At 40.9% G+C, this 14,370-nt stretch overlaps 1 protein-coding gene across 1 annotated transcript in view; it reads right to left on the bottom strand.

The window, feature by feature from the left end:
• Positions 1–5,412, bottom strand: part of LOC136879275 (cilia- and flagella-associated protein 20-like) — a 76,634-nt gene extending 71,222 nt beyond the window's left edge. The window contains exons 1-2 of the mRNA XM_067153096.2: positions 5,329–5,412; positions 5,054–5,245 (exon numbers count right to left, since the gene is read on the bottom strand). Coding sequence (XP_067009197.1) covers positions 5,054–5,245; positions 5,329–5,412 — 276 coding nt within the window. The remainder of the gene's footprint in view (positions 1–5,053; positions 5,246–5,328) is intronic.
• Positions 5,413–14,370: the final 8,958 nt, after the last annotated feature.

The following is a 14,370-nucleotide window of genomic DNA, read 5'->3' as shown; positions in this document are numbered from 1 at the left end:
AGCTGAGCTAAGCCTACATCTACGGTATTCCTTACCTATAGGTACTGAGCTAAGATCACATCTACGGTATCCCCCAACCTGTACTTAGCAGGGGTGCTGAGCTAAGCCTACATCTACGGAATTCCTTACCTGTAGGTACTGAGCTAAGATCACATCTACGATATCCCCTGCCTGTATGGGTGCTCAGCTAAGCAAAAAGCCGACATCTACGGTATTCCTTGCCTGTAGGTACCGAGCTAAACTGCATCTACGGTATTCCCTACCTGTAAGTAGACAAAGAGAGGACTAGGCTAAGAAGCGATTTTCAAAGGGGCTAGGCTGAGAAATAATCCTCAAGAGCACTAAGCCTACATCCACAGTACCCCCTACCTGCTAGCAACAACACGAAACGCTGAGGTACCGAAATATACAAGTTCTACAAGCAGACGTATTTTTACTACGATGAAACGGGAAGGTTTGAGCTCAACTCTACAACCCGCTAATAATTTTAATGCGAACTGTACGCGTGCAGTGGAGGCAAACACATTCCAGGTAGGAGCTCGCTAGCCGGATGCAGCTTGCGCGCGCGCGTGTGTGTGTAGGCATGCTTCAAAAACACATCCCAGATATTTTTTCTCGTTCTAGAGTCTGCTTATTCTAAATCCGGTGCTAGTACATAGCTACTCGTAAGGCATAACACCTGAAATGCACTAGGGAGCAGCTAGCTGCTGCTCTCCTCCTGTTTTTACAACCGGTTGCCCCTTCCTAACATGAGATTTTAAATTGTAAGAACCTATTTTACGGCCGGATGCCCTTCCTGACGCAAGAATCAGTTTTTGCAGCTAGAAATTTAAATCACAGTTTCTTGAACTATTGTTTTACCGCTAGATTCCCCTCCTAGCGCTGAAAGACCAGGATTTAGCTAGTTAACATTCCTGATGTAACAACAAGCATGATAGGTGCAAGTTATGCTAAGCAAACAATCGCTATCTTACGCAAGCTATTCAAAACTGTAGTCTTGTTTTCTCTTAGAACAAATCGATGTTCAGATCATATGTTGTATCGAGTACAGTGTTCGATTATATATTCTTAATCGCTTCTTTTTAAATTATCCGCTACTACGATCAAGAGCGCAGCACGGTGCTTTCAGATGGTGGATGTGGAATTTGCCACCACCACATGTCAAAGAATAAAGATGCCAACACGATGCTCTCTTGGCAGATTTTCAAATTGTCCGCCACCACAGAGTGCAGCGCGGTGCTCTGTAGATCAAAGATGACGGATGACAGCTGTCAAAAAAAGCACGTGAGTTTGTAAAGCACGTGGAATTTATCACCACTACAAAGGGGCAGCACGGTGCTCTCTAGATTAAAGATGGCGGATGATAGGTGGTGATGGTGTGATTATTGTTTGAAGAGGAAGTACAACTAGGCAACCATCCTCTATAAAACACTAATCAGAGGGAAAAAGGGAAGGGATCCGACACTTCGAAAAATGAAGATATCGGTCAAAGGAAGACAAGGGCCACGAAGGGCGTGAAAACGAAAAACTCCCTAGCCCTCGCAAACCTAATAGCGCCGGGGTCGGAAAAGAACAAGAGTTGACCAAGGGAGGTCGGATAGGACAGATGAAAGTGAGGAGCCTGGCACAAGTAAGTGGAAGCAATGCCAGGACTCAGCTAAGGGCCCCGTGGTTGCCAACACATGCTCTGAAGTTCAGAGCCCCTGGGGCCTCTTTTAGTCGCCTCTTACGACAGGCAGGGCATACCGTGGGTGTTATTCTACCGCCCCCACCCACAGGGGGGTGGCGGATGATAGCTGACAGAACATTTCAAATTACCCGCTACTACAGAGAGCAGCATAGTGCTCTGTAGTTTAAAGATGGCGGATGGCAGCTGACGCAAGGGGGCAGCAAGGTGCTCTCTAGATTAAAGATGGCGGATAACAAAAAGCACGTGGCTTTGTTTCCAAACAAGAGAACGTAGAATTTACCGCCACCACATTTCAACTAAAGATGGCAGCACGGCGCTCCCTTGATTAAAGATGGCGGATGACAGCTGTCAGAAAAAAGCACGTGAGTTTGTTTCCAAACAAGAGCACGTGGAATTTTCCACCGCCACAAAGAGGGCAGCACGGTCCTCTCTGGATTAAAGATGGTGGATGGCAAAAGCACGTGAATTTGTAAAGCACTTCGAATTTGCCGCCACCACATAGAGTGCAGCACGGTGCTCACTTGATTAAAGATGACGGATGACAGCTGTCAAAAAAGCGCGTGGCTTTGTTTACCGATTCAAATCTCACGCTAGTAAGGTTAAGTTGGTAGCACTGAGGTTTAGGCCCGCCAAGATGGCAGCACTGCGGATGACAGGTGACGAATTTGCAGCTACTGCGATAAAGAGGGCAGCACGGTGCTCTGTAGTTTAAAGATGGCGGATGACAGCTGTCAAAAAGCACGTGGATTTGTTTACAAATTCAAATCTCGCGCTAGTGAGGTTAAGTTGGTAGCACTGAGGTTTAGGCGCGTCAAGATGGCTGCACTGAGGTTTGCGATACGTTGTTGTCTGTCAAAAAGCACGTGGCTGTCAAAAAACACGTGGCTTTGTTTACAAATTCAAATCTCGCGCTAGTAAGGTTAAGTTGGTACCACTGAGGTTTAGGCCCGTCAAGATGACAGCAGTGAGGTTAGCGATGCGTTGTTGTCGATGACAGCTGTCAAAAAGCGCGTGGCTTTGTTTACAAATTCAAATCTCACGCCAAAATTCAAATTTCCCGCGGGAGGAGGAGGCCTCTCCCGAGAGCCGGAGGAGGAGGTCCTATTGTACTACTTAGAAGACAACAATTGATGCATCAGTTGTTCTCTCAACCGCACAGAAACTGGCCAGCAAAGAAATATGTAATATTATACATTCCAAACACGAGGGTATGGGTACATTTCAAAGAAGAGGACGTGCGAGGCTTGAGTGTACACAACACAGGGAAATGTTAATATTTTTTTAACAATCATATCTTGTTAAAATCAGATTGCCATCCCAGATACTTATAAACAGTTGTATTTACCATAAAAGGCAACTTCGTGAAGAAACATGTAACACCGTATAGATTATCTCACAAGCTCCGTTCCCCTCTCCATTGCTTCAAAGCACCAAGTTAATAAAGAACTCTTTTTGAGTGCTTTCTTGTTTTAAGTCGCACCGACAGATAGGTTTTACGGCGACGATGGAATGATAGAGGGCTAAGACAGGGAGAGAAGCGACCGTGGCCTTAATTCAGGTACAGCCCCAACATTAAGCTGGAGTGAAAATGGGAACGACGGAAAATCATTTTCAGGGCTGCCGACAGTGGGGTTCGAATCTGTCATCTCCAGAATGCAAACTCACAGATACATGACGTTAACTGCGTGGAAAACTCACTCGGTAGGAGATAGTTTAAAAGCAATATTGAAGTTATTATGAGCCCGTACGGTACACACTGAGACAGACCAAGCTGTGAGGTTTATGAAACACTGCCTGTCTTTAAATTGACAATACGCGGAAGGACCCTACATGTCGAAAATACGTACATCATGGGAGGACGATGAAACCAAAGAGCCACTCATCTCATCGGAGAACTGTAAAGAGGAACTGTTTACGGAGTAGAAGTTGAAGATCCTCATCGATGGCTATGATAGTCTTACCAGCAGGTTCCAGACTTCGATTTCAGTATGAATAGAATTTAGAGTACACTTCTGAGATGCAGCCCCTGATTTGCGTAATTGGCAGGGATAATGCGTCTGCAAACTTGTATATGGCCCTGGATTCAGTCTTAGCCCCTGTCCGCAATCGAAAACCTATAGAAAGTTTCATTACATTGACACCCGTGACCCTGGAGTTCGTGTTGCAAGAAACAATGCCACAAGTATATGAATATGGAATCATAGAGTTAAGGAGGGGCAGACTCATGGACACTACGTGAATTTTAAAGATTTCATTATACTACAGAATGAGAATATGACTTTACGGATCGTACAGCTACAGGACAATCACTTACTGAAGAATTAGGGGATGTTGAACACAAATGCCTCCTTATGCCTTGAACACATATCGCAGACTTCTCAGGCATGAACGGAGGAATGGTATGATATTTTCTTCTCGACGAATATCGCTTCTATCTGGACCACCATTAAGGTCGTGTCTGTGTCTGGTAGCACCATGTCTTCAGACTCGGCATGTCCATACCGGCCCAGTACCTGGCTTAATGAAATATCAGTCGTACTTGTACCTAATGCACACCCCTCTCTTGTTTTCCCTTCTTCAGCCACTTACCAATAGAAAAATGACCGACCATAAGTAATTTGTAACGTAGGACAATTTCTGTATAGCCACTGTGTCCTCTTCCTACTTACTTTGAGCAAATACGTCTAGTCCATGATCAAAGACCTATTTATACTGCACCATGTAACAGAAGTCATCACTACGCTAGGAGATAGTGACTTAGGTGCACATCGAATCGACCTATAAACGCAATCGCTTTAAATCTCGCACCGTAATACCTCCGTAGATTTATTAAAGAAAGCTTTCATAGCTTTGATCTATCGAAGTGTTATCATTTAAATGGTTAACACCGTTGATTGATCCAATGATGAATGATTATTTCATTCTTTAAATAATTGATTTTACATTTTAACAAATTTGGCTTTTAAGTGGCGATGGTGATTATTGTTTTAAGAGGAATTACAACTGAGCAACCATCCTCTACTTTGGCATTTGAGCTTTCGGGCATGGATGTTAATAACATGTAATTAAGTTGACATGAAACTGGTAAACAAGTAAACATCCTCCTGAACATAATAGCTTGTAGTAGGTATCCTATACACAATATCATTCATAGGTAATCTGTAATGTCGCATTTTCTTTGCACTTTCGCAAATCAAATTACTCTAAATAACGCAAGATACTTGATGTTTTAATACTAGAAATGTCTGTGTAGTAAGAAGTCTATTGCTATGTTCTGATGAAATGAAGTCTCTTCAGACTATATAGATGTAAACATTACAATAATTTATCAATTAATGAATTATATTAAAATGGTTATCATACCGTAACTTCGAAGGTAAAATATTTCTTCAAATTTTTTACTGTTAATACTATATATGGCAATTTAACACCCAGACTTCCTTTTAAATCAGGAGGTGATGTTATGTACGTTGTGGCGACATTGGTGCCAGCTATTTCAATTGCCAGTGATCTCATATCTTCATCTGTGACCCGCTTTATGTGCCCGTTCTTTACCTGAAAACACTTTTTTTTTCAGTGAATAATTTCTAAGATAAATACCCAATAATAGTAATATGCGATATTATTAACAAACTTACTTTTCTGCCCCATATAGACATGGGGTTAGACCCAACGCTGTACAGAATTGAGAGAAATCCACTCTGGTACGTATTACGAAACATTTTTCAGTCATAAGTATGTCTCCTTTACCTTCTGAAGTAACTATGACAGATTATATAAAACACATGACCGAATAAAGAACGATCAATGCGGTCAAAAACGTATTGCATTGAACTTATAACTCATGCTGTTTCCGGAATAACTAATGCCAATGGTAAAATAGTAGACAGTATGGACGTTTGTATTATACAATTTCCTGTCATATTCTGTTATCCAGAGCGCATGTGCAAATTCTTATATTAATTTCTTCACCACCACCAGGTGTCTACAGAGTCTGCTGAAACATATTGAATAAAATGTTATTCTATTTCCTCGATTACAAGGAGTTATTATTTAAAAACTAAACAGTTTTCATGAAGACATCATGACATGGTGAGTAGAATAGTTAAAACGCAACCACTTACGGTACCATAAATGAAACATTTTAGATTTATCCGACCTTATAGGAACTTGAGCAGTGTTTAAATGAACAAATAGATAAACGAAACACTGAATAGGCTTACTTTCCAAACTCTGAAGTTGAAGGCCGATTTAACAATGGTTTATAACGGTGTCAACCTTACTTTACCACTATCAACCCACCGACCTTAAGCGTTGCATTTGAGAAAGTCCATGTTGAAGACAACTCGTAATCACGAATAAAATAAGAGAATATTATTCATAAGAAACGATTCGAGTCGTGTGGTTAAATAAGTATCAATCAGTCACCACTTATATGCATTTATGGCAGTCGCCCCGGTGGCAGATTCACCATCTGTTGTTTACCTAGTCGTTTCTTAAATAATTTCAAAGAATTTGGAAATGTATTAAACAACTCCCTTGGAAAATTATTCCAATGTATTCCAAGCACTTTTAGCTGGAGCCGCTTATGAGCTGTTTGAGCTGTTTCGCGACTAGTTTACATTGCTTTGTATGCAAAAAATGCACAGTGTATTAAGACTTCTCTCAGAAAAGGAAAAAAGCGTTTCAACCGTCTGTGGGGTGCTAACATTTCCGGCAGAGATTAATAACTGTTTCCGAGACTGTATAGTTAAATTGCGCGAATAAAATGTGTAAATAATAGTGAGTGAAATGTCAGTGGTTTAGATATATCTTCATATTTACTAAATCGTTTACATAGTTTCAAAATGGAGCAGTGTTGTGTTCCGTATTGCACATCGGATTATTCCAGAAGGGAAGACAGTGTCATATTTCACAAATTTCCCAGGGACACCGAACTGAGAGACGAATGGACTACAGCTATTTATAGGCAGAGTACAAAGATGGGTTCTCTGTGGAGCACTAAGCAGTGCCGATTTTGAACAACGTGGCCTTAGTATTAGTACAACTTAAAAGAGACTGCTGTACAACACAGTTCCCTCAGTTTTTCATGGTTATCTTTCTCACAAGCTGAAGTGTATTTCTGATAGAAAAAGATCAGCACCAATATCAAACTATTTGTCGCCAAAAAAAGACGGAGGCTAGTGCAAGAACGAAGCGATGGTGTTGAGATACTGTTCGATAATGCACAGCCAACTAGTTTCATAGCAAATACTCGCGAGATAGGTATCCGGACTTCATTTTACTCCGTAGGCAAAGGAAGAATTATACATTGAAAAGAAAATCTAGATTAAGAGCAACAGCAAGCAAATTAGAGGGAAAAATTATCGAAGAAACATCATAAGACGCAGAAAGCATCACCATTAGACAGAAAAGTAAAGAAGCTTCAGGAAAATGCTAGCAATGGAAAAGTAAAGTCGTCTTTCATTTTGGAACAAATTCCTATGGCAAGAAAATTGTGACGTATAAATAAACAACTCTGGAGGTATGCGTAGGCCTACCTTGGCATCCGGAAATAATTACTTTAGATCGATGAATGTTTTGAAACTTCCCCATTGAAGAACATTGAAAAGGTATATCGGGTTGTGAAACGAGACTAACCTCTAGCGTCTTCACTGTGAAATAGGCCAGATTATTGATGAGATGGCGATTAAAGCTAAAAATACTTTAAGATCGCAATCTTGACGAATATTTAGGATACACAGAAGCTGAAATACAATAGAAGAAGTAGGCGGAAGTCATAAAATCACAAACGAGCTTCTTTGTCTTTTGTTGCGAGGACAGTCAGCGGTTTATACGTAGAGCCCTGCACGGATGCGAGTACAAACTCTATGGCAGTGCGGATAATTTCTAAATAATGACGTTTATTGATGTTCACTCATGTACATTCTTGTCTTTGCTTGTGGTTAAGTGACCCTTGACATTGGTATGGGAGAATAGTGAGACCTTGAGACCATAAAGCCGTCAGTCTGACCTAAGTCTAACTGGTTTGCGTCCGCAATTAATGGAAGGAAGGAATAAAGGTCAATACGTCGGTAGTTGTCACAAGAGAAAATTCCTCACAAACCTGTGACTTTACGGGTTCTGGTGCCAGGTGCCAGGCCTATTGTATTATGTTATCAGGTCTATCCGTTTCAATACCTTGCGAGAAATATACTGTAGTTAAATATTTAAATTATCCACGGATAACCATTCGCGGATACGGGTGCGGATGAATGAAGTGCGGATTGCACAGGATACCCGACAGTTAAGTGGGGCACAACTAACGTAGTATAAGAAGTTGAACAAACAGGGTTTCGTTTATTTTCAGAAACACCCGTTAACACCGAACTCTCGACTTTAGCGATGATTGGTGGCTGCCTTGTTCGAGTAGCGGAGGAAAATACAGAATGCTCTTCTGTCAGTGACAGTCCATTGATCAGGGAGCCTAAAAAATGTTCTGAAATTCATTGTAGTGGCGTTGAGACATTTGGGACATGCCCAGGTGTTATAAATACTGAAGAATTGTATCGTCTCCAAATCTAGAGAAATGTTTAAGTGTTGTGAATATGAACAATGAATTCTGAGTGATACTATAGTGACACATTTTTTGAAACGAGTTCTCGATGACCACGCTTGGAACATCAGCAACGAACTTGATATTCCCAGGAATTTTGTGAGAAAATCTATAAGCCGCAAGCATTTGAAATAAAATCATCTGCATTCATATCACAAAACTAATGAAAATATTTTCTAGTGGTATTAAAAAAAGTAAATTATGTATCTATTCATAAAATATATTTTCACGCGATACCTGCGAGACAGGTCATACCAGAGCTACCTAGAGGATGATAGCGGTCTTGTCATGGCCGGGAGGCCTAATATTCCACAAGAGTCTAGCTCAACGAGCTGTTATTCTAGCTCATTGGTCTAGCTCCTGAGGGAGCAATAGTTTCATGTTTTGCCGCATAGCGCTGCAAGAAAATAATCGGAGCAGCAGTTCAAATAGTGCCGCTAGATGTCAGGCTATCCCTTCGTTCCTCAGCACGATTCCCATTGGGTTTACGAGAATAAATTGCACACAAAAGAAAATTATTTTTCAACTTTATGTCATCATTACCACCATTTCACTGGATTCTTCAAAGATGCAGGCGGCTCGGAAAGCTGGCATTGCTGTAGAGTCGAAGTCTGGGTTCGCTCCAAGGTCTCGGACTCCCCATAAAAGCAAATTAGAAAGTTAATACGTTGCGTTTTAAGTTGAAAAGTGGTATTTCTATAACGTTTAATAAAGAAAAATAAATGTATCACACAGTAATTCAAGAAGAGCTCATACGAGTCAGATCGTTGCGACTGGAAAGTTCACGTCCTAGAAGAAATGAAAATACTCCATAGTGTGTATATATATTTACAATTGGCTTTACGTCGCATCGACGAAGATATGTCTTATGGCGGGGATGGGATAGGGAAGGGTTAGGAGCGGGAAGGAATCGGCCGTGGCCTTAATTAAGGTACAGCCCCAGCATGTGCGTGGTGTGAAAATGGGACACCACGGCAAACCATCTTCAAGGCTGCCGACAGTGGGGTTCGAACTTCCGAATGCAAGCTCACAGCTGAGCGCCCCTAACCGCAATGCTCCCTTCAAGATTTTTCTTCTTCTTCTTCTTGATCGTTGTTGGACTTCGCGCATATATATATAGCCCCGTCCAGCCACTGAACCGTTTTAATGTTTACAATTATTATATTAAGTACCATTCTGAATATCTTGTTATGATAATTAATGTATATATCTATGAAAGTCGATTCTTGTTTATGGGATATGTAGTAAAACAGCAGGATAAAGTACACTATATCTTCTCGCCAGTGTGATTCTCGCGGCATTTAACTGTCAAACATGCAAGACCGTATCACATATAAAGGAGGTTGTTAGTTGAATTAGTACAGTTACATTATTAGTTTGCTTTCCTGAAGGAAATGAACAATTAACTCCGCCAGTTGAACTGTAGGATTATGTAAAAGGCAAGATACATTCAATGGAAGCGGGAAACCTAATTTCATTATTTTCTGACAAAATTTGTTCCGTCGATGATTGAATTTCTCACATTGGGAAAAAATATGGTTTGTTGTACCGACTAGTTTTACCACATTCAGAGATAATCGATTCGATCAACTTTATTCTAAATAAATGTTCAGGAGTACAGGCATGATTGAATCTTAATCTTATTATCATGGTTATGTGTCGTCCTGTACTCCTAGAAAATTACATTCAACTTCCTACTGCTCCGCGGTGGCAAACTCACCGACATTTTCCGAAGTGCTCCGATTATATTCTTACAGCGCTATGTGGTGAAACATGACACTATTGCTCCCTCAGGAGCTAGACTCTTGTAAGATTCACTGCCATCTAGCACCACGCGTGACGTCACGCAAATCCGGACCAACGACATTAAATAAAGATATATAGACTGCTAAACATACTCGTTACAGCGCCCCTGGTTGAAGCACAGCGAACTAACTTTTGCCTACAACTGTCATGGCGGCTGCCACTTCTTGGTCTTGACAGTTAGCCCTTATCAGTTCAATGAATTGATGAGATTATACGTTATTGCAAATTAAAGATATATTTAAGAACAAACACGACATTTTCAAACATGCTGAATGTTGCATAGATGTTATTATGAAACAAGCGCAGTAAATATGGTGAGCATTTGCTTGGTTAAAACGAGAATTACGTGTGTAGAAGAATGGATAATTCGGCGTCATGCACTAACAATAAAGTCATTCACTACAGAAAGACATGTTATACGTACAGCAGTTCATTGAGGAATTCACACGCGTAGAGAAAGATACCCTGCCTTTCATGACATACCTTCAGTGTCATTCTGGTATAATTTTTGAATTTTGCTTCTTTGTCTGGTTTGTTACGTTTTATGCTTTTTGCTACTTATGGCTACTTTCTAAGAACTGCTGTGCGACATGTAGCACAGACGTCCGTTGGTTGCGGTGTACAATATCTCTACGGCATCCTCTGCCTGTCGTAAGGGGCCACTAAATGGGGTAACCCCAGATTCTAAAGTTGAGAACACCTGACCCCTGGTTGAGTGTAGCATTCCTTCCACATACGGTATCCTACCAGCTTTACCACTTTAATATTTCTACCGGACCTCTCTTGGTCAAACCTCACCTGACTTCATTCGACTGAATTCATAGCCTATATTTATTTATTTATTTATTTATTTATTTATTTATTTATTTATTTATTTATTTATTTATTTATTTATTTATTTTAACCTTGCACACCTCTCAAAGACCGTACTCCATCACACAACAACTTCTGCAGAGCCTTTCTATGGCAGATTCAGAGGAAATAAGCATATGTTTTGCCTACAAGTGTCATGGCTGCCAGTGGTTCAAGTAGATTCAAAGATGGCCATCAGATTAGCAGTCATCCGAACATAGCTGATTCCGCTCCGCCCCAGAACAGTATCTTAATCCAGACCCGATAGAGGCCAGCGGTTGCGCGCGCAATGGGACTCGCTTTGTCATAATTTAAGAAAATACTGACATGTATATACTTTCACTGTAGTACGCAATTTATAAATGATCAAATGAGATCATCCCCAGTAGGGATAATTATTGAAGATAGTTGAAAATAACTGGAAGCATATTTTAAAATTCTAAGTATTTCTTCAGAAATATAAATAAAAAGTAAGCCTACACAATAAATTTGATACTACTGTAAGCCTCACTTTGTCGGAAACATAATGCTGAACTTCAACGGGACAGAAATATGCCATAAAATAATTTATTCAGAACTGCTCAGTTAGTTGTGTCTTCAGTCAGAATCCTTGGAAAACTCTCTGTAAATAAAGAATATTTATTCAATTCATGACAGCAGACGATATGTTTAAAATTCATTGCAACTTTATTATTAAAGTTAAACGAATATTCGGTTAGATGTCAGTTCTCAGTAAATGATTAAATTGTACAAAGAAAATATACACAGTTTTTATTCGTGAATAGCTAGTTATCTCCCTAGTTAATCTCCGTTTCAACTCAAACCTTGTAATTATCTCTATTTCTGTTTATATCACCATGACAGTCAGAAGGTGGTGGTGATTATTGCTTTAAGAGAAAATACAACTGGGCAACCATCAACGTTTAACAAACTGATCACAGGAAGAAGTCCGACACTTCGCTAAATGAAGGAATCGGCCAAAGAAAGACAAGGATCACAAAGGGCGTGAAAATAATAATAATAATAATAATAATAATAATAATAATAATAATAATAATAATAATAATAATAATAATAATAATAATAATAATCGTATGGCCTCAGCTACCGTGTGCAGGCATTTCAATTTGACACCATCTGGCTGTCTGTTCGTCAATTTGGACGTTCCGTTTTACTCTAGGCCCCCACTAGGTGGCAGACTGAGTAAACCGAAACTCTCTTGGGCGTCTATGGCTGAGATATAATGAATTTTGTCGGGTAAACACCAAATGTGTCACCAGAGATCTTTTACATGCCGACATCGTACGACATGTAGTGTCGAATGGACTTTTTTACGCCCTTCAAAAATCCAACTACCTCTGCCGGGTTCGAACCCGCTATCTTGGGATCCGAACGCCGACACTCTACCGCTGATCCACAGAGGCAGCTTGGCGTGAAAATGAAAGACTCCGTAGCATTCACAGATGTAATACCGCCGGGGTCGGAAATGATCAAGAGTTGATCAAGATAGGTTGGACAGGACTGATAAAAGTGTGGAGTCCTGCACAACTAAGAGGAAGCAATGCCAGGACTCAGCTAAGAGCCTCGTGGTCGCCAACCCACTCTCCCAAGCTGAAAGACCCAGGGACCCATTTTAGCCGCCTCTTACGACTAGCAGGGGATACCGTAGATGTTATATTCTACAGACCCCAAAATCTCAAAAGGCTCAATGAAAGGCCTTATATATTACCAACTACAAGCCTATACAGTACTTCAGTGAAACTTTAATATTAAATATTTCTAGATTGGATACTAATTGTGAATTCGGCCGATGACCTAGCTGTTAGGCCCTTTAAACAACAAACTAACAAACATTTCTGAATTTTTAAAACTAATGTGCATAGCTATAACAGATGCAATAGGAAAGCAATAGTGCCATGGAATTTTCCCATTCTTCTTCCGTTTTTCCCAAATCCTTCAAAAGTCGGGTGCCAACTGTGCGCATATGTGGACTGGAGCCTGCTTTATGACCGAATGCCCTTCCTAACGCTAAATATGTGTGGAGGGATGTATTCAGTATTACGAATAGCGAGTTAGTTGGCCATGCGGTGAGGGTCGCGCAGCTGTTAGCTTGCATGCGGCAGATGGTGGGTTTGAATCCCACCGTCGGCAGCCCTGAAAATGCGTTAATGCGATGTTAAACCACTAGCAAAATAATCCACCCAGTCCCCGAATTAAATTACCTAGGCGCAATTAAAAAGCGACCCGGCCGGGAATCGAACCTATGACGATCTGAAATAGAGGTCTTGACGCTGACCATTAAGCTACGGAGCTAATAACAGCGTAGAATAATATGTGTTAAATAAACATTTGTATGTGTTATAGCCATATATATATTATATAGGTATCCAATATAGAAACCAATTTTCACTGAAGGCTTATTGTTGGTAATATATGGAGCCCTCTCAGGTTTCTTACAAGTTGCTTTACGTCGCACTGACACAGATAGGTCTTATGGCGACAAGGGGATAGGAAAGGCCTAGGAATGGGAAGGAAGCGGCAGTGGCCTTAATTAAGGTATAGCCCTAGCATTTGCCTAATATGAAAATGGGAAACCACGTTAAACCATCTTCAGGGCTGCCGACAGTGGGGTTCGAACCCGCTATCTCCCGGATGCAAGCTCAGAGCTGCGGGCCCGTAACCGCCCGGTCAACTCGCCCGGTACCCTCTGATGTTGCAGGGCCTGTAGAATATAATATCCACGGTATCCCCTGCTTGTAAGAGGCGTCTAAAAGGGATTCCTGGGGCTTTCAGCTTGGGAGCGTGGGTTGGCGACCACGCGCCCCTTAGCTGGGTCCTGGCGTTGCTTCCACTTAGTTGTGCCAGGCTCCACACTTTCATCAGTGCTGTCCAACCTCTCTTAGTTAACTCTAGTTCATTTCCGATCCCGGCGGTATCACATCTCCGAATGCTACGAAGTCTTTCATTTTCACACCCTTTGTGACCCTTGTCTTTCTTTGCCAGATTCCTTCATTTGTCGAAGTGTCGGACTTGTTCCTGTGATCAGTTTGTTAAGCGTTGATGGTTGCCCAGTTGTATTTTCTCTTCAAGCCATAATCACCACCACCTTCTCGCTGTCATGGAGATATAAGCAGAAATAGAGATAATTACGAGGTTTGGGTTAAAACGGAGATTAACTAAAGACATAATTTCTAGGGAGATATCTAGCTATTCGCGAATAACAACTGTATATTTTATTGTACAATTTTATTATATATTGAAAACTGGTGTCTAAACGAATCTTTGCTGTCATGAAAATATTTTTTGTAACTGAATAAATATTCTTTATTTACAGAGAGTTTTCCAAGGATTCTGACTGAAGACGCAAAACTAACAGAACACCGAGCTCGATAGCTAAAGTCGCTTAAGTGCGGCCAGTATCCAGTAT

The sequence above is a fragment of the Anabrus simplex genome, chromosome 8 (assembly GCF_040414725.1).
Source record: "Anabrus simplex isolate iqAnaSimp1 chromosome 8, ASM4041472v1, whole genome shotgun sequence".
Lineage (NCBI taxonomy): Eukaryota > Metazoa > Arthropoda > Insecta > Orthoptera > Tettigoniidae > Anabrus > Anabrus simplex.
The sequence above is the reverse complement of the archived record's forward strand: the minus strand, read 5'-3'. Positions and strand labels throughout refer to the sequence as shown.